This window comes from Nelusetta ayraudi, unplaced genomic scaffold, assembly GCF_046127955.1.
Source record: "Nelusetta ayraudi isolate G7.1 ecotype Tasmania unplaced genomic scaffold, CSIRO-AGI_Nayr_v1 ptg000084l, whole genome shotgun sequence".
Classification (NCBI taxonomy): domain Eukaryota; kingdom Metazoa; phylum Chordata; class Actinopteri; order Tetraodontiformes; family Monacanthidae; genus Nelusetta; species Nelusetta ayraudi.
The window spans coordinates 3,830,849-3,850,587 of record NW_027466134.1 but is presented as its reverse complement, the minus strand read 5'-3'; the positions used below and the strand labels follow the sequence as shown (position 1 = coordinate 3,850,587).

Below are 19,739 nucleotides of genomic sequence, written 5' to 3'. Positions count from 1 at the left end.
CAATGTGGAAAAAAATGACCCAAGGGGACAGCCACAGAGTTTCCATGATAGACAATGCAACTAACAAAGAAGTAATATGCAGCATTCTACACATCAGGTGGGGAGGACAGTGGGTCAAGGAGCAATACTGAACAATAACCTAGAATTATATGTGATATTTCAAAAGGTCACACAGCTCTTTAGAAACAATGTATCGGCAATATTAACGACTCATTCATATTTTTAGTCAAATATTCAGTCACTCATGTCAATCCACAAGCGTCCCTTGGTGTTTCTACCAAGAATATTTTTTTTCTAAACAACAGCAAAACAAGTATATATTTGGACACAGTGAAATATGTGAGTCCTTTCATTCAGTCCACCTACCCTACCTTTCATGACAGTCAGTGGTAACAGCTCAGTGATATCTGAATCAACAACTCAAATAACTAACTCAGTAACTCACAGCTCACTGATTTAAATTTGAATTGGAATTTGTTCTCCGCATTTGACCCATCGTCCCCTGAGGAAGCCGTGGGCAGCAGCGGTGGGCAGCAGCGGTACTGCACCCGGCAATTCCAACACCGAATACTGGGTGCCAAGCGGGGAGGCAGTGGGTACCATTTTTACAGTCTTTGGTGTGACCTGGCCGGGGGTCCCCACAACCCACCAGTCTCAGGATGGACACTCTACCACTGGACCACTGAGCTGGAAGGCTTTTAACACATCAGTGATGGTGAAGGTTGTGGGTGTCATTTTCAGTCAAAATAATATTCAGAGTGGAGCTCCCTGAATAGAAACACTAAGCGGCAGCTGGTAAATGGCAACACACAGAAGCCTATATGTTAACTCTGAGCACGCAGATCCATCTTTATGAGAATATTTCATTCAAACATGGATCGAGTGGTTTTTTTAAAGGTTAATGAATGGATAAGGCAACATTAAACGCATTAACATTATTAAATGTCAATTAGCAGCAGCAATCCAGCTCAGAGGAGTTTTCCACTCAGCCAATTAGAGCCATAATGAAGTGACAGGAGGGCAGGTATTTTATACCTATGCAAATACATAATTGGCTATATTTAAGGTTTTCTACAAGCAACTTGGGTCTTTGTGTTTATGGGGAAAATGCAGTGGGCTCATCTGTGGTATTTGTTTTGGCCTTTTCTCTGGGACTCAGAGAGGTGGAGGACTGGTACTGTGGTGGGTGGATTTGTCACCTTTGTTTAGCAGATGCAGCAATCTGCAGTGAGTCATTCAATCAGGCGATATGTGTGCATGTGCGTGTGTGTGTGTGTGTGTGTGTGCGCGCGCACACACACACACACACACACACACACACACACACACACACACACACACACACACACACACACACACAGAATGGAATAGATGTTTTCCTGATTGGGGCTGCAGCAGAAATACCCCGAGGTTTAAAACTGAATGTTTATGTTCAGAGTATTGGTTGGCTGTTCACGTGGCATATAAAGTGCACGGGTACTCGAGGAGTTCTTGGCTGCGAGAAAGTGGAAGGTCTTTTGAAATTGGGGCACCAATTTGTGAAAAACACAAAAACAGAAACAACAAAAGAAAAAAAAAAAAGAGTAGTTTCATTTGAAATCAGCCTTGTTTGGCTGGAGGAAAAAAAAAAAAAAAGGTAAAAAGAGACCAAACAGATGAAAAGCTACAAATGCCAGAAGGCACTGGAGCGGTCCTGAAATCACCCTGTGTTGACACGGGCGCAGACAGTGATGTCACAAACACAGTCGCTTCCTCTGCACACCACTGAGGGAGCAGTGACTTCAAGCCTTCACCAGGGAACTTTTCTACCGTTCCCTAAACATCGCCACCAGGAGGTGAAAAACAACAGACAGCAAGAGTTTAAACCTTGTTGGCTCACTGTGTGACTGCACAGCTCGCTGAATGCTTCACAGGCTGGACCCGACTCTGCAGTAGTTTTCGTCTCAACTGTGCAACTTAGAGACGTAATGTCATCTCTTAAAAAAAAAAAAAAAAAAAAAAAAAAAGCATCATTCCTATTAAATCTTGTTCTTCGCCTCTGACACCATTTTTTATTTTATTTTTTTTTAAATGAGAAATTTCTGTTGAAATTGCACATTTCATTTTTGCAGAAATCATGAGAGCATTTTAAATTCTCATCTTTACAATACAATCTGTATCTGGGAAATAAATTCACTGGGTTTAGAATCTACAGTAGGACAGGATTGGACATTAGCAAGTTTTCTTGTACTGTTCTAACACTGCACTATAGTCTCAAGAGCACTGCAGGGGGGGGAAAGCACCTCATGTTTCGTGTGTGAGAGAAAGATTCTGGACGACGTTCATTCAAGTTTGATTCATCTGGTAATAACCTCCTGTTGGAATTGCTTGTTTGCGCATCGTAGTTAATGGAATTTATAGAGTGGCACGGCCCATAATTGCACAGGGCTGACAGTAAGACGAGATGCAATATTCAATTATTTACTGCCATAAAAGATTAAAGGATTTTAAACAGGATTTTTAGGCTGACTAGGTATCTCCAGTTCAGTACAGTAAGTGTTTAAATCAATGAAGGGACACTGGTTTAAAAGTTCAGGTCCATGTCAATAAAACACCATTAAATTTTTAGCTTGTTTTTTTTCTATAGGAACATCCGACCACTGCCAGGCACCGGCAGCTCATAAAAATATTCAATCTGGCTGCGCTGCAGACGTTGCCTTTGGCCTCTTTTCACTCTCCGCCCTGTACCTGGGAAATGAATCATGTACCCAAGGATGTTTGCCTTCAAAAGATTAAGCTGATAAATGATTTCTTGTGATCAGCCAAATGTCACCTGCCAAAGGAAAAAAACAAAACAAAAAACAAATCCACAGAGAAAATTGCAAGGGCACCGGTTTCCAACAAAGACATATTTTGCACTTCTGGACGAGGGAAACTCAGCCGAGGGTGAGCGGATGTGAGCTCTGCTGACAAATCCCCCCGCACAGCAGAGGTGACTGCTTGTGATGCATCTCTAGCGAGCGCCTCACAGAGAGACAGCAGCCAAACATCCAGGTGAAGATGCGCCAGACAGATCAGATGTGGAGTCGAAGAGGCAGCCAAGGAAGGAGAACACGCCAAAGACGGTTGACGACTCCATAAATCAGGCAGGAAGTTCTGCCAGTGGGAAAGCTTGTGCGTCAACAGGGTGGCATTTCCAGTCCACCTCTCGGCAAAGAGGTGTCGCACCGAGAGAGGAGGGTCACTGACAGAAACATAGGTCTGTTTGCAGGGAAAGCAAATCCCGTGTTGTGCTGTTGTCACTGTTAGTATTTTGGCACAAAGTGATTAAAATAAATTAAGCAGAAGAAAAACAAAATATGAGTCTACTGAGACAGTCTGGGTGTGAGAAGCCACATGTTTTTCTGTCTCACACGCAGGACGTGTGTGTATAGTTAGAGTAAAAAAAAAAAACAGAGATTGTGGAGGACATACATAAAATAGGTAGAAAGATGAAGTCTTGGGGAAACTGTAAACGTGACTCGACAGAAGAGCGACTTGGCCCTCGGACTCGAAAGCACTCAGTTTACGGTTCCTTTAAGAGGTCAAAGCCCATTTGGATGCAACTGGCGGCGCTGCTGATCCGAGAGGGCGTAGAAGGGGGAAATAAAAAGGGTCACAAACTATGAGCATGAGAGGAAGGCAGAGTGATATTCAAATAGGAAGCAGGATGATGACTGGCTCACAAGCAGTCGCCACAGAGTAGAATAGAATAGAATAGAATAGAATAGAATAATCCCACATTTGGGAAATTTGCAGAATTACAGCAACAAAAAGTAGTGCAAAGAGAAGGAAAAATGAAATATATATTTATATCTTTATTAATTAGTAATATATATATATATATTACAAAGAAATAAAAAATAAGTAAGAGGCAATAAAGTACGAATGATAGAAATGTTTTATTGCAACTTCGGCAGGCCGGGGTTAAAAAGCTTAACGGACCGCACATGGCCCCCGGGCCGCAGCTTGCCCATGCCTGGGCTTGGTGGAGTCTTCATGTACAAAGTGTGCGTTCACCTTTTGATCAAACTGACTTGGTTCCGCACACTGAACCTGCGGAGGCCTTGCGAGTCGTCCCCATTAGCAACGTAGCATCGGGGAAGCTGCCCGGCTCAGTTGAAAGGCCCCCGCCACATTAAAGGCAGACACAGGGTGTTCATTAACACACTGAGTCACGCCGCGTCGGGCCGACTGTCAGCGGCCACACGCGCTAACCCTGTTAACAAGCAGCCTCTTGTTAACAGACTGCATCTCGCACAGCAGGTTGCGACGGCTTGATGTTTGACTAATGCAGCGTGATTATTTTCTAAGGGCCCCGGACGTTTAGTCTTTGATAAACTGGGAAAAGGGCCGCGACAGATCAAAGGCTGAGAGGAAACGCGCCACGCGCAAAGCAATTACTGTGACACCGCAGCACGGGTTTCAATAAAGTCAACTGTTGTCGAATGACTTCAGAACTGAATCACTCGATTCGGTCCATGTGGATGTGGGTAGTCCAGCCCGAGTCTGTTCATTTCTTGCGTGCCCCGAGACGTCAATTTGAAAAATGTTGAGAACAAATTCAGCTTCTGTATAAAATAAGACAAATAAAACATTTTTTGTTTCGGACTTTGTGCAAATTGACAGGTTCTTCTAGGGCTGACCCTGTCTGTCCCTTTGAATTTGGCCAAGACTAAACTACAACAGATACTGCATTGTTCACCAAAATCCTCAGATGACTGGGTCTGTTTGAGTCTGTAACAATAATAATTAAAAAAAATAAAAAAATAAACCCCTCTCTGTTGGCTTACTGTGTGTTTTCCGTCCCATCTCGTTTGTGTCAAAGAGAAGTTTTCTGCTTCTTAAAGAATAACGGTCAATTACAGAATCAAATCAAACACACACACACACACACACACACACACACACACACACACACACACACACACACACACACACACACACACACACACACACACACACACACACACACACACACACACACACACACACACGCTCAAGACTATGCTCCTGGACCGGGAGGAGAGTGGTGCTGAAATATTGGATGGATGTTTGATTGATATTCATAGTGAGGTACTCCATTGGTAGGAGATTAGACCAATCACTTAAGACTCCATATGGACATTTCAGGAAGTTCAACAATTTAATGGCCGATATCAATCAGCAACAAAACTGTCGTGTCACAGCATTTAAAAATCTAGGCTCATATTGACAGCAGTAGAGTCACATTCACCCTGCCGAGGCTGTTCAGCCTGGACTCAAACCCACCAACTGTTGAGGTGAGCAAAGTTCTGTCATCTTTAGGTGTTTCTGAAATAACAGCAGACCCAACAAGCAAAGTTGTAGGTTGTTACCCTGTTATTATGGCTGTCACGTCAACAGTGTGTGTGTGTGTGTGTTTGCCAGTGTTTCACTGTCACACCTCCATTGTCAATGTACTGTAGATTGTTAACTGATGGTTTGCTCTGTGTGTATTACGATTTCCACGTTGCTCTTTCTGGTCAAGACACTTCTGAAACAACTTAGGGTACTGGATATAAATAGCCTGACTGTGAATTATCAGAGCAGTTTTTATGGCAACTATAAGAGGCCTGTGATAAATTCAGTGGGAAGTGGGAAGTGTGAAAGGGGGGCATGTGAGAATGTGATTGAAAAACAAAACGAGGACCAGGCAATCGCTTGAGCCATAAATCAAGTCAAGGCTGACAACATATCAACCACTGCGGGGCGAAAGTCAGTCTATTATTCATATCTTTACACTTATAAATCAAGCCCAACTACCCGCTCAGACACAAATTAAAAACATTTTGACGTGTAAATTTGAGATTCTATCAGTTTAGGAATTCAAACGCGAAAATCTTGTTACTTTAGGAAACAATCTCTGTGATCTTCTTGGCTATAAAAGAGAAGCCTCATTAGCAAGAGGCAAGATTACGGAAGAGGATTAGGGCCACAAGAAGAGAAAAAATGCTACACAAAGGAGTTTTTTTTATTTAAGTTTTCATTTCAAGTTTTAAGTTGAAATTTCGTGAATAAAGTAAACGTTAAAAAAGACGAAATTCCCAAACCGAGTATTCGCAAATATCCACATTTATCTGGCATTGCAGTGAGAAAGAATGATAAAACAAAATGCGTGTGTGTAACAGTTAATCCAGAGCCGGTTGTGTCCGGATGATTTGGCTTTGAAATGAAATCAGCAACACAGTGCAGACAGAACCTGAGACCACAGGAAGATTGCCGACAATGAACGTGCCGTCACGTTTGAGTCCTGCATCGGAGGGGATGTAATCTCTCCTCTGCATCCCACTCAAACTAATTTCTTGTTGTCAGGCACTTGAATCTGAATTTCGATGTTGTAGTAGTTTTGAATGTGGAAGGAGGACTTTTGAGAAGAGGCGCACCAAAACTAAGCCCTCTTCTAAGCCTGCTAATGTGTTTGCAAGACCTCTCCCTGTGCAGATGGGATGCTACTCAGCAGATCACAATGGACCCTCTATCGTGTAGCTTAAATTAGAACAACAAAGGGGGGGGTGAGAAAAAAATGTTGCTTTCGCAAGAGAAATGCTGCTGCGTCAGCAGAGCTCGTTTATGCAAACAGAAATATATTTTTTTCTGTGGCTGAAAGCGTGGCAACAAAACAAACCAGGTCATCTCGCAGAGAAGCGCTGCTCTGCTGCAATCCGGGGGTAAGGTGAGAGGCAAGAAGCTCTCCTGCATTTCTGATCTTTAATGCATTAGCTTGGAACACACAAATATTTATTCAGTACGCAGCAAAGGGTCTTTTATGAGAAATAAGCTGATTGCATCAGAGCATCACGCCCTATGGTGAACTGAGTGCGATGGGTCTCCCACCGACTCGAAACACGACTCTCAGAACTGATTAAAACAGATCAAATATTAATGTGCTGCCTCAGGTGTGTGGGTCTGGAACTCCTTCGGATTTCTATTATACACTACTGTGGGCGTACACTGGTGGTTTTATGGCCATGTGCGCAGCAGATGCTCAAGCGCTACGAAGACAATGATCCCAGAGTAATTTCTGGAGTGAAACCTTTATTTGCCCGGAAACACAGAGAGAGACTCAAGTTGAAGTTTAACCGAAACCAAATAAGAGAAAATTGCCTGCAGTCACTCCGTTAACAAGTAGAATTTCTGTCTCAATATGTTTGTTTTTTTTTTCCTTCCCAGATGCAAAAGTCATCGTATCCGTCACACCATATGCTTAAACACTGCTTTAAATTGGAAAACGCTTTCAGACCATCCCAATGATCTCCTGACATAAGAATGACACCAGATTGATTGTGTTCAGCAAAACAAGCAAAAGAAAGGGGAAACAAGTAAATGAACAAAAGAGTTTATGAAAGGGATGAAAGTGGACAAGACAAAGAAGCAAGAAGCAAGGCCAGGACATTCATGCCCAGCTCATGCATATGAGATCACAAAATGAAGGAAGAGAGAGGGAATATCCACTGAACACGCTCCAATTCTCACTAACTCTGGTGCAACATGTTCCAGTAGCCAATCCTCTGTGTCTTCAGATGATCTCCAAGGCTACACACGCAGATAAGTAGCCATCTTGGATAGGTTCCACTTGTACTTTAATCTAAAACTCAACAGACCTTTTGCATAATTCAAAAGGCGGTGTTTGCCAACCTTCTGCTACATTGATGTATCACTCAGCTCTGAGGCGGAGCGATGAAATGGTGCACGTGACTGGTATACATAAATTAAAAACTCATCAAATATGAGACGTACCGCAGAATTAATTGAGCTTTTTTGCATTATGTACTAATTTTATAGAGGTTGCAATGTCAGACACCTACCTTCAGAGGTTAATTTTTCAAACTTCCATCTTCACGTGATTGAAATCAGCAACTCAGCTGAACCCCTCAACGTCTCAGACCTCCTTCACCCAGCTACGTTTTTAATGAGAGTCACTGTCCATCACTCGGACTAACAAGACGTGTGTTGCTCTTCCGAGAAAATTCCAACAAAGTCCAACCAAGTCGAAATATCAAACGGGAAGTGATGCGCTGCAAGTTACACAAAAACCTTTTGTTTCATCAAACATTTTCTGTTCATAAAACTCGATGCCAACAGATACTTGACTATAAACACTACATAAGGCATGGCCAAACCACGGCCCGCGGGCCGGACAGAGGCCCGCGTGAAGGCAGTCATAAATCCCCTCGCCCTGTCAGCCCTTGAGAGCATCAACCACATGTGTATATCCACACAAACAGCAGAGACACGTGTCTTGCTTTTATCATGCTTTTTTCCTGAATCACGGGGGGGTGGGGGTGGGGGTGGGGGTGTCACAACTCACCAGAGCTGAATGTTACTTCCTACATCACAGATGATTCGGCAAACTTGTTTCCACAAAACAAATTGCATATTGGCTCAGCATTACAAACTACAGGGAACTGCATCTATAATTGTAATGCGAAGTTAACACGTATAAAATAAGTTTGTTCAAAATTGCTATTCAAAATGTTTCGTTTGTGTGATCATATGCAAGTTTGTGTCTTCATGGGTCAACGTAGTAGTTTGAGTGGTTGGTCATATTAAAATCAGTCATGGTTGGCTGTAGCTGAGCAACTGAGGTACATTTAAATGTATTTTTCAGTGAAATGCTTGTGGAGGACAAGCAGTTACTCCAAAACTTCCTGTTCTGTGTACCGATCGCCGCACGTGTACGTTTAGTAGCATGCTTTCATTTGTTTTCGCTTCGCAGCCAGTCCACCACACCCACGGCAACCCAAGGGAGTGCGGTGTGTCTGCTAACACAGACACACAACCCAAGGTCATGTTCAAATAGCTTCACTCAGACGCACACACACATGTACAAAGTCAGAGAGCGAGAGCGAGAGTACCCAGAGGCGGTGGAAGGCATGGAGTGGGCAGACGGGGAGGAAAAGCCTAAACTGAGCCGTCTTCATCTTCATTTACATTCATACGAGAGGTTCTGAGCAGCAGCTGAGGCCCTATGGATCAGTGTTGAAGAAATGAAGACATGCACGCACACACTTTTGTTGTTTTTGAAATAAATTAGGAAGAAACGTTCGAGGTCTTTACACATCTTTTTCTACTTGTTTCCTCCATGCAGTAAGACACAGGCAGGGAGGAGACAAGCAGCCGTTTAGGCAACCGGAGCCCGGTTTTTGCCATTTCTCTGAGCTACTGAGCTTCAGTTAACGGTTAGAGGTCATTTTCGACACAATTACAAGCCCGCAGAAATAATGTGCTGACATTTTGCCGCCACCTTTCTTTTTCCAAATGAGTAATTGAGTGTTACAGCTCCATTTCAGGGCGGCCAATGATTCAGACGCTCTGAACAAAGGTTACCCTCTCTTTCACCTTTAGAACCAGTTAAAGGGCTGCCAAAACACCTGTGAGGAGTGTAATTTTGAAGCATCTATAAGTGTTTTTCGTAACAGAAACCGTTTCTATTACAGGATTGCTGTGAGCATCTAACACCAAAGGCCTTTCTTTCACAGGAATCATGGACGACGCTCTGTTTCCCTGGAAGTGTACATGTTGATGTCAGACTTGAGATTCTTCAGCCTGAAGTCCATTGGTTGCTTATAAACTGAACCCAACAGATGATCATGGACATTTTGAAACTCTTGCACCTTCCTCTGAATCGTATTTCATCCTCATAGTCCTGCAGAAGAAGAATGGCTAAAGTGCACATGCTATTTTGTGTGTGGCAAATAATTCCGATATAATACAATGGTTATGTGAATGTTTTTTTTTAAGCAAAGTTGGAGGTATGAGCAAAAGGTTTTATTGTATGGACACACAGAAGCAGGTTTTGGGAGTCCTAAGACTCAAATTTTTGTGTCCTAGAGCAGTGGTTTATAAAGTGGGGGGTCACCACCAGGGGGCGCTAAGGCTGAGAAGGAGTGGAGAGAAGTCTGAGTCTCAGATGCACCATTAAACAACATGTCAAAAATGAAAAAAAAACAAACAATGTATAGTTTCTGTAAAGTCTAATTAAGTGTGACTATTTATCTTTGTTATGTAACTGTCCCCTGGGGCCACAGTGGCCACTGGTCACTTTTACACTAGAGATGAAAAACGTGTTAATGGAGACAAACTCAGCGTCAGAATCAGACTCTGTTTTTCACACTGATGCCATTTATCTCATTTACTCATTTATCTGCATTACAGACTTAACATAAAATCAATTATTTTCCAAACTCAACAGTATTGAGATTTTAAGGGCCTCAGGAAAGTTGGAGGGGATGCATTCATAATATAAAAACTTAAATTAACAGACTGCTTGGTCAGAGTATTTTAGAAAGAAAAGGAACAAGATTTTTGTCTCTTTAAATTCCAGATGAGTCTGAGCTGAGGCTTTCCTCTAATTCGAATGGGTTGACCCTTGCCAACTTCAACTCTTTGGTAAATGGAACTTTCTTTTCTTTTCTTTTTTAATACAGTGGGTTATTTTATTTATTTATTTTATTCTGACCCTTTAGGGCCCATCAGATTTGATTGGACAGGCCATTAGAGTGGATCACAAAAGAACGGACCAACTGGAGAGAGATTGCTTTGGACTGAATGAGGTTTTGAGAAACTTCATGTGAGCGTGTGTCTGTGTATTTGCCGTCTGGATTATGCAATCTGCACGGCCTGGACCACGCACTGAAAGACTGCAATGAAAACTGTGAGAATTCAGGATGGAGGATGTAGCGCTTTTATTCCTTATCACATCATCAGGGTGTTTCCCGACCCAAACATGAGATTGAGGGTAATTGGCTGGGTGGAGCGTTTTACTGGGCCGTTTTGAAGTGAAGGCAGAGCGAGAGAGCAGTAGAGTCACACACTCTGGAGTACAGATTGGTGGGTGGGTGTTGGGGAGGGGGGGTGGAGTGGCGGTCAATCATGGGTGGAGGGATCAAAGTAACTACTGTAGCTGAAGTGGCGTAGAAAAACATACAACACACACAAACATCTTTGATGATTCTGACACAGCTACAGAGAAATGTTGCAGAGCGAGAGATTTTTGTTTATTTTTTTAAGTCACGATAAAAGGATGCAGCGTCTATAAAACACAATTGACATATACTGTAAAACAAGCTGAAGCAGCAGTGTAGAACTTGCTGTAAAACCTGTCGTAAAAGTCACTCAGACTCAATCAAAGTTCTATAAAAATGTTATAGAGCCTGCTACATAATAGCATACAAGACTTTGTGGCGCTTTGCAATCAAGCTGGGACATCAAGCTGCTAAATCAGTGGCTAGTTAATGGACATTTGAAAACTACGCTCTCTTGTTAAATCGCTGCATAACGCGGTAAAAAGTCCAGTCATGATTCTAAGTGCTGTAAGGTCCCAATCCAAACCGCTTGGGAGCTCAGCGCCATCACCGTTCCATTTCCAGGAGATCAAGCTGATTTGTTCAATTCTTCAAGAGGACCCACCTGCCTCCGTGTGTATTCCAGGGGATGAGGGAACGCTTCACTCTCCAAACCCGGTTTATATGTTAATGCAATAAAGCGAGGACCATGAATTCCCTGCAACTCTGACTTTCAAAGTGGAAAGAAAGTGGGCCCAGCGAATTTTAAGAAATCCAACCACATTCACCCAGAATCTGCACTCAATAATGTCAGAAACTCAATTTTGTGCTGTGCATTTTAATGACAGAATAAACAAAAGGGGTTCATTAAAGCTCGTCTTAAATTTAACTTCGATCTAAATTTCATCATTACGGCTACATTTTCAAAAGCAGGGAGATAATCTTGTATATTTTTCTCTGCGCGTGAAATAACAATATATCTACAGTATGCATTCACATGTATAACTTCAAAACTGTACCGTCATCGGCTAAATCCAAGGAAATACCACATGAAAGGTCTCAGTTTAGTTTTTACCTTCTCTCGAGCATCTGCGTACGTCGTGGCAGCATAGCAAGCAACCATTTGTGGGGAAAACAGCACGCAATTCACTTTATGAGCCCATCCTGCGAGGTTGTCTCGACAGATGAATGTAGAAATGAAACCCATTGCGTATCAAACCGGTAGGCTGTCAAAAATTGCAAATGAAATTTTTCAACTTCATCTACTTTAGCGCCCGTTCCCTGATTTTATAATTACAACGCTGACAATGGGGCATCAATTTAACAAACTGTCCAATAGTGATGTTAATATCTGTTATTTCTTTACAGTCTTACCATTTGCCGCCCGTTCAAGAAGAAGGACAACACACACGCACACACACACACACACACACACACACACACACACACACACACACACACACACACACACACACACACACACACGCACGCACACACTGACTGTACGCGTTGTATGATATAATGAGGGCTGCTCCAGTTCCTGCAGCCACAGTTGTGGTTCAACTCTTTTGCTTCGCAGAGGTTAAAAGCAAAACGGATCATTTTGAAACGATGAAAGCTGCGACCCTGAAAGTTCAGTGGTACAGTAGCCACACCTCCCTTTTCTCCTCAGACTTCGCTCACTCACATCCCACAGACACATGCATAGACTGATACTTGTATTTTCCTTTGAGTAAATTACAAATTGTGGGGACTATTTCAGTAGGCTGTGTTGGCACGAGCACCAAGCCAGTTGTTGCGTGTTGCTCATTGGTAGTGGCATGAGCAATGTCCTTGAGTTGGTTGTCAAATTAATCTGCTGAAAGTGCGGTCGCTCAAAAACTATCCTTCGATCGCTTTCGGATTCCTGCTTAACGTTTCCAGAAGGTAGGCGGCCAAGAAAAGGGGATTCACTTGCCAACAAGAACGCAGGGTCGTCCCAGAATGTAAAGCTGCAGAGCGACACACACCGAGGGCATGTGACGCCACTTTGTACTTTACACAACCTGGTCCTGTTGTTCAACGATTCTTTTTTTTTTTTTTCCGAATCAGACTGGATTTTGTATTCAGCTCCTTTCACAGAGATCAGACTTTGGAGCGATGGTGGATATGATTGAATAGTGCGATATTAGCGTCGCAATATATTTTTCACAATATCGATCATTTGCTACGGCATCTTGGGACTTTGATTTTCAGAGGAAAACGCACGGTGAACTGGCAAGATCTGAATACGCACGCAGTGTTTGAATACACAGACGTGGCGGATTAGTCTTTGGCAACATTTTAGCTTCAAACCTGGGGAAACTCACCCAGTTAACTAATGAATTCATTTAACAAAAGCACGTACTTTCCAAGTGAAACCCTGGGATTCCACCAGAAGCCCGTGCAGAGCGTCCGCACTGCAGCACGTCCCTCTCGTCACCACCTCTGACGGTGTGCCTTGGCCTGTTCCACCGGTTCGCGAGATAACGCAAGGATTGCTGCCTTGCACAATGATCTGTTCTTTTTCTGTTCCACCTGTGTCTGACTGGTTGCTGTATACGTCTTCCATTATTTCTAGAGTTAACTTGAATTGCAGCGAATTGGCTGGGGCATTTGAGATTTTTTGGATATCTAGGCCGAGGTCTAGGCCTAGCAGACAATTCTTTGACTTTAATTTTTTTGTAGTAGCGTAGTATGAACAAGCTTTTTTTTTTTAAAAGCATCGGTTTACCTGTGTTATTAAGAGTAAAAGCCGCGAATTGGCATGAGGCCAGATTGTGCATTTATTTGCACAATGAGGATGAGCTTCAGCTTCGTTATTGCTTGCCAAGGTTATTTAACAAGGCACCTGTTTTTGTCCCGGTATAAAAGCACAGGATGGCAGTGATTTTGTTTGCTTTTTTTAACCAAATGATGCCCAGCTCCATTAACCTGGCTTGCCAGATGGAAAATTGTACAAATCCTTTCAATTCATTTTGTGTGTCCGTCTAGTAAGAGAGGAGCGAAGCCATTTGTATTGCAGAGAGAAGCCTTTCACGGAGGAAAGTGAAAAGAGAAAAGCCTTTTTTTCAAATTCAAGCAGACCAAACGGACGCTGATTGATCGGATTGCGCTGCGTGTTTGGTGACCTCACCACAACTGAAGGATTTCAATGCTAAGGGCAACATGCAGTCACGTCATTGCTCCATAGTTCTGTGTACTTCAATGTTCATCAAAACTCTCATCAAAGCAGCAGCTGGGCACACAGTAACTTCCTGTTTTTGATTCCTCCGGAATTCTTTTGGCAAACCTTCTTGCTTGTTGCACCACACATTCTAAAAGCCAAGCTCCGGGAAGATGAATGAGTGAGATTTTAGGACAGCCTTCTCGCTGCCATGCAAGCTCAGTACTACTATTAAGATAGATGACAACATGACTGTTATCAGGATGTGATTCATGCATCAATGTCTAACTAAGTCACTGTCCACAGAAGGACTTTATTTTTATTTTGGGTTCAATCTGAAGACGTTTATGCCTCAGTTCATCGAGCACGTATACCGAAGCGCTGTTACTCCCACCAGGCTCTTTCAATTGCGACGTTCAGACTTGCAGAACCTCGAAACGCAGCTTGTTTGGTAACTCACTCAGCGTGGACAGAAATGAAATGTGACCTCATTTGCATAAATGACTTGACATGTACAGTATATAAACGAGTTTCTGCAGAATGTTTCACTCCACTGCAAATTAAGAGTGCCAGAATCATTATGAGCAGCGAATGAAAAACAAACAGATGTCTCGACATAATTTGCATACCCACTTTACATATCATTGCTGTCCAATGGGCCATGGCCGCCTACTGTTTTGAGTCTACGCATGGAGAGCAATAAGAAGCAGATGCTTGTGATGCAAGGAGATATTTCCACTGACATACAGCTCGAATTGCATCCACGGGGTGAAGCGTGGCGTCACAATGGTCTTTCCACAGCAGATGTGGCTTTTTAATTGCAAGACAATTTTGTTTACTCTAGAACAGCAGCAGCGAGAGTATAAACCAAGACATTGAAAATACATAGATGTTACAGTTATGGTCCTCAGGTTTGGAAATCGGCTTCTTGTAATAAACATTAGAAAATTAATGGAAATAGAATAACTTTAAAATGACTTATTGGCAATGGAATTTGTATCTCGCCTGTGGTGATTCTGGTATTTTTTGAGATACAGAATATTTCATTGAAACAGGTTTGCTGAAGAACCTCTGACTCTGAAGACCACGTGACCCCTGCTGTGTGCTAAACCCAACCTCTGATGTTTTAGTCCATCCCAATCCAAGCTTGTCAAAGATTCCTCCAGACCAAAGAGAGCAGTCGCGCGTGACCCTCGGCTTGTGCAAATATCCATGACCAACCTGTTTTCTGTTCCAGAAGACAGGAAACTAGAATATGCGGTCAATTTCAAATACATTTTAGATACAGTATGTCCAAGGTTAGAACTCTGGTCCCTCTGCAGACTGATAACAAACAAACCTCAGGTGGGATATGACACAAAATAACCCAAGGACAGGGATATCACAGCACTGGCCCAAAGGCTTGGTCGTCACTTGACCCATGAGAATCACTGAGTTGAAAGAATGCGGTCGATGACTTAACTGATGTAATCAGTCAAGGCCTCCAAGGGCACTCTGACTGATAGGACAGGTTCAAGAGACCACCGCTCTCATCTTGAACCATTCTGGGAACGACTCTTTTCAACAGATGGTCACAGCAGTGGCGGCTACATTAACGATAGCACCACCTGCTTCTACGGTGGTTGTGCGCCTTAATAGAGTCTGTTCAACAATCTATCAAGAGGAAACTTCATCCGGCTGCCACACATACCAGAGCATGGCGCAATGTTGGAAGCGTGAATATAGGACGATGTGTTTCTTGAAGAGGCAGTTTGCCACACACTTTGCTCTCTGTCCTTCATTTTATCAGACAGTTTTCAGCAGTGACCTGTCATTGGAAGTTTCCCTCATGCAACCCAGACAGAAGCTGTTGTGAAAAGACAACAACCCTCTCTGGTCCATTTCTTCTTCTGTGGTCTCTTTGAGCCGTTTGGAAAAGTTACTCTTTGCATTTTTCACAACCGAACCTTCACCAGACTCACTGCTACTACTACTACTACTACTACTACTACTACTACTACTACCACTACTACTACTACTACTCCTATAACTACTACTACTACTACTACTACTACTACTCCTATAACTACTACTACTACTACTCCTATAACTAAAACTACTCCTATAACTACTACTACTACTACTACTACTACTACTACTACCACCACTACTACTACTACTACTCCTATAACTACTACTACCACTACTACTACTACTACTACTACCACCACTTCATCTGTAACAAATTGTGAATGATTATGGCATCCATGGAAAATAAAGTTAAACTGACAATGCTACTACTGCGTTGCCAGTTTAAATGTAACGTCCTGTATCAAGAAGCTGTCAGCAGCAAATACTAATGTGACACAGCACACACAACAATCGTTATTGGCTAATGCCAAGGTGTGTACTTCCCTCTGTCCGCTCCAAACCACACCAGATTTTCCAGCTTTCTTCAGTGTATTTGTGAATCTAGTTTGTGATGCTGGCTGCAGCTTCTTTTTAAAACTAGTTAATTCAAAAGAATCCATCTTTCTGACACGAGTGAGGCAAAGGCCGGGCTGACCTGAAATGGGTTCACCAGGCACCAGCGAGAGATATTTTTTTTACATGTGCGTTTGTGTATGTCTTTTTTTTTTAAGGATGTGTGCGTAGCAAAGACAGAATGAAAGAGAGGTTCAAATATGAGTCGTTCATCACGGAAAAGAAAACTGCATTGCAGTGTCACAACAGAATATAAGCGTTCCTTGTGAGATGCAGACATCTCAAGGTTTTCTCTCATTTCACCATGAATCCATCGTGTCGCCTTTTGGTCTGAGAGAGTTTGAAGCTGCAGTGTGGCTCTGTTGTGGCTGTGGCGACGCTGACTGCTCTGCTGACTGTTGTCCTTTGCAACCGCAAAATGTCCTCACTAAACACTTTGCGCTGTCCGCTCTAACTCGCTGAACAATCAATCAAAAATTGCTTTTTGACAACAAAAAGAAAATGAAACATATTACGCCACCCAAGAGACAAATAAAAATGATTTTTGATTAAAGACTAAAAAGCCCTTGACAAAGTCAACCAATAAAAGAGTCATTTTTTGACAGGATTCATCATTACATTGTGTTATTCCAATCTGAAGTTGTGTGCTGTGAGATACATGTTGCTCATTTTGACTTCTCTGAAAGCATTGTGCTACTTTTGTTCCCAGGCCATTAGATGTTACCATGAATGAGCTACAACATTATGTTTGTCAAAACGTCAAAACCGACACTGACAGAGACAAAAGATTCTCATTTCCTGAGCCAACACGCTGCATTTAATCAAGTCGGGTCGGGACTCAATTCAGTTTAAGAAAGGCCTAATGACATTAAAAATTTCACATTAGGCAACAGTCAGCAAAATATCAGGAAACCACAGTGGTGTTCTGACTGGCTTACCTGTAAATGGGATCCTGCATTACCATCATCTTGCTCTCGTCCCACGTCCACTCTTTCTTCTGTGGGTGCACAAAAGATAAAAGTGTTGGTTCTTTTTAAACATTGGCTTATAACTGCACTGGCTTTATAACTGCACTCCATAAATTCACCTTGTCAACAACTTTAAATTTCATAAACGTGTAACAAAACGTATTTATATCAAGCATCTCGTAGATAACTGCAAATATTCAAACTGTTGATAACATGTAAATATCTTGTTTGTTTTTTTTTTAATCATTTTTCCTTCTCTTTGCACTACGTTTTGTTGCCGTCATTAGCAAATTGGACGAATTGGTCCATTTATGTTTGGACCATTCCGTCCAAACATATATGGTGCGTTATGTCTGGACGGAGGAGGCGATGGAATATTTTTTAACAAGAAATCAAAGAGAAAAATAGAACAACCATTCTTGACAGCAAACAAACGTTAAGAAACAAAAGCAAGCGCAATTTTCGTGAATCTCACGGGACGAGATTTTAGGAGAATTACGGCTTAGGCGCTTCGCACCATTCAAGGGAAACAAGTGCAAATTGCAATTGTCGAAATTTTAGAAATCTTGCTTTTATTTTGCGAAAAACTGTCATGGAAATACAATACAATACAAAACAATAAAAAAACAAAACTCAAGGATCTTTTACAAAGAACCACAAGCAACTTTCGGACTCTTACTGACGATGCGAGTCTGAATAAAAAGTTAAGACACAGAGTGATTGTGTCTCGACAAATGGACCCAGACAAGTGTGGGCTGGCAAGAAGACTGAACGCTACCATATTAACTTTCCTTTGTTCCCATCCACCGATTTCTAAACCGTCAGGCTCAGCATGATTGGTGCCGGGTGAACTCGGCTCCGGTCCGTCTCGGTGGATTACAACTGTCAGCCCTGCCACACCTGGGCACACCAGGCTGCTCGTCTCCTGCCACAGTCCAGGTTGATTTTCTTACCTTTTTCCTGCTCTCAGCTTTAACTTCCACCTTCTGGATAATGCTCTGAAATAACAACTCTAATAAAGCGCTTCGGAGCCGTCCTGATCTAATAAAGGACTTTATTGAACACAACGTCTCGCCACCCAAAGCTCAGGGAAACAGGAACAAGACCGAGTGAGTTCCCCAATACATATAATCGTATATTACTAAGATAGAACACGTCACAATTGTGTGTCTGTGTTTTTTTTTTTTTAATGAACTTGTTCCGTTAAGCAAGTTCATTCATGACTTTTTATTTATTCAGTTATTTTTATTAAAGAGAAAAATGTATCAGGATAAAAGTGAACAGAACTTCGTCAAACATAAAACACAAAGAAAACAGCAGCTTGTTTTCTTCATGTCATTGGAAAGGATTTTTTTTTACTGCCAGTTCACAAACAAGTCATTTATGAAATGCAAGCAATTAGAGAAAAAAAAAACCCCAAAAAAACCAGCTTCCTTTTTGACGTAGCTAAGTACTCTGTTTGTCTGCTGGAAGAAGGAGATAATCAAGGCTCAATCAGAAAAGAGCTCTCAATCTGGCACTGGCACACTGTAGATATCAGACCTCTGTTCATTTTTACAGGTAGAATGAGGACAGATTGTTTTTTTGTTGTTTTTTTTTACTTTATTAATGTCCAAAGAAAATCCATCCCAACGATTGAAGGTACTGTGCAATGCCTGTGTTGGCCTTATGGAACCACAAACAATTTGTGATGATGAAATTACTGGAGCGAGAAGGCAAACAAGGTGAAGGAGCAGCTCCATCGACGGCCTATTGACTGGCACAGTTTAATTCTCAGCACTCTGCTGTCAAGAGGGTAATGCGGCAAAACCACTTCAGTGTGTCCAAGAGATAATAGTGCATCTTCATCGCAGATACGTGCGACTGGATGATGAACAGAGAGAATACAAAGGAATCTGATGAGTGATACGAAACACAGATATTGCTTTAGCGTGGCAGTGTTTTGTTTTTTAAAGTGGGAATTCTTAAGGTCGGCAAAACTTCCGAAACCGAAACTCTGTAAATGTTACTAACCCTGCCTCAAAATGTTCTGTGCGGCTGGGTTTATAACAGATTGCAGAAATAGGAAAAGAAAATAAGTTGTGCTTCAACACAGTTCTCCTGGTGGAGCATCGCCCAAAACCATTTTTTAAAACTTTAGAGACAGAATGGAAAATTACAGGAACCTTCCGAGATGGTTCTGAACGGTTCTCTGGTAAAAACAAACAAAAAAAAAAGAGGTCCATGTGACATTGGAGTGTCATGACTGGGTGTGAGAGAAGCAGTATTGCGAGGATCATTTGCTTACAGGCCTAACAGAGG

At 42.2% G+C, this 19,739-nt stretch overlaps 1 protein-coding gene across 3 annotated transcripts in view; it reads right to left on the bottom strand.

The window, feature by feature from the left end:
• LOC142900830 (carboxyl-terminal PDZ ligand of neuronal nitric oxide synthase protein-like) overlaps window positions 1–19,739 on the bottom strand; it is a 119,270-nt gene that overhangs the window by 56,576 nt on the left and 42,955 nt on the right. For 2 of the 3 annotated variants that reach the window (XM_076045371.1, XM_076045372.1), the window contains exon 4: window positions 17,409–17,467. In XM_076045371.1, coding sequence (XP_075901486.1) covers window positions 17,409–17,467 — 59 coding nt within the window. The remainder of the gene's footprint in view (window positions 1–17,408; window positions 17,468–19,739) is intronic. The other variant, XM_076045373.1, reaches the window with a different exon arrangement.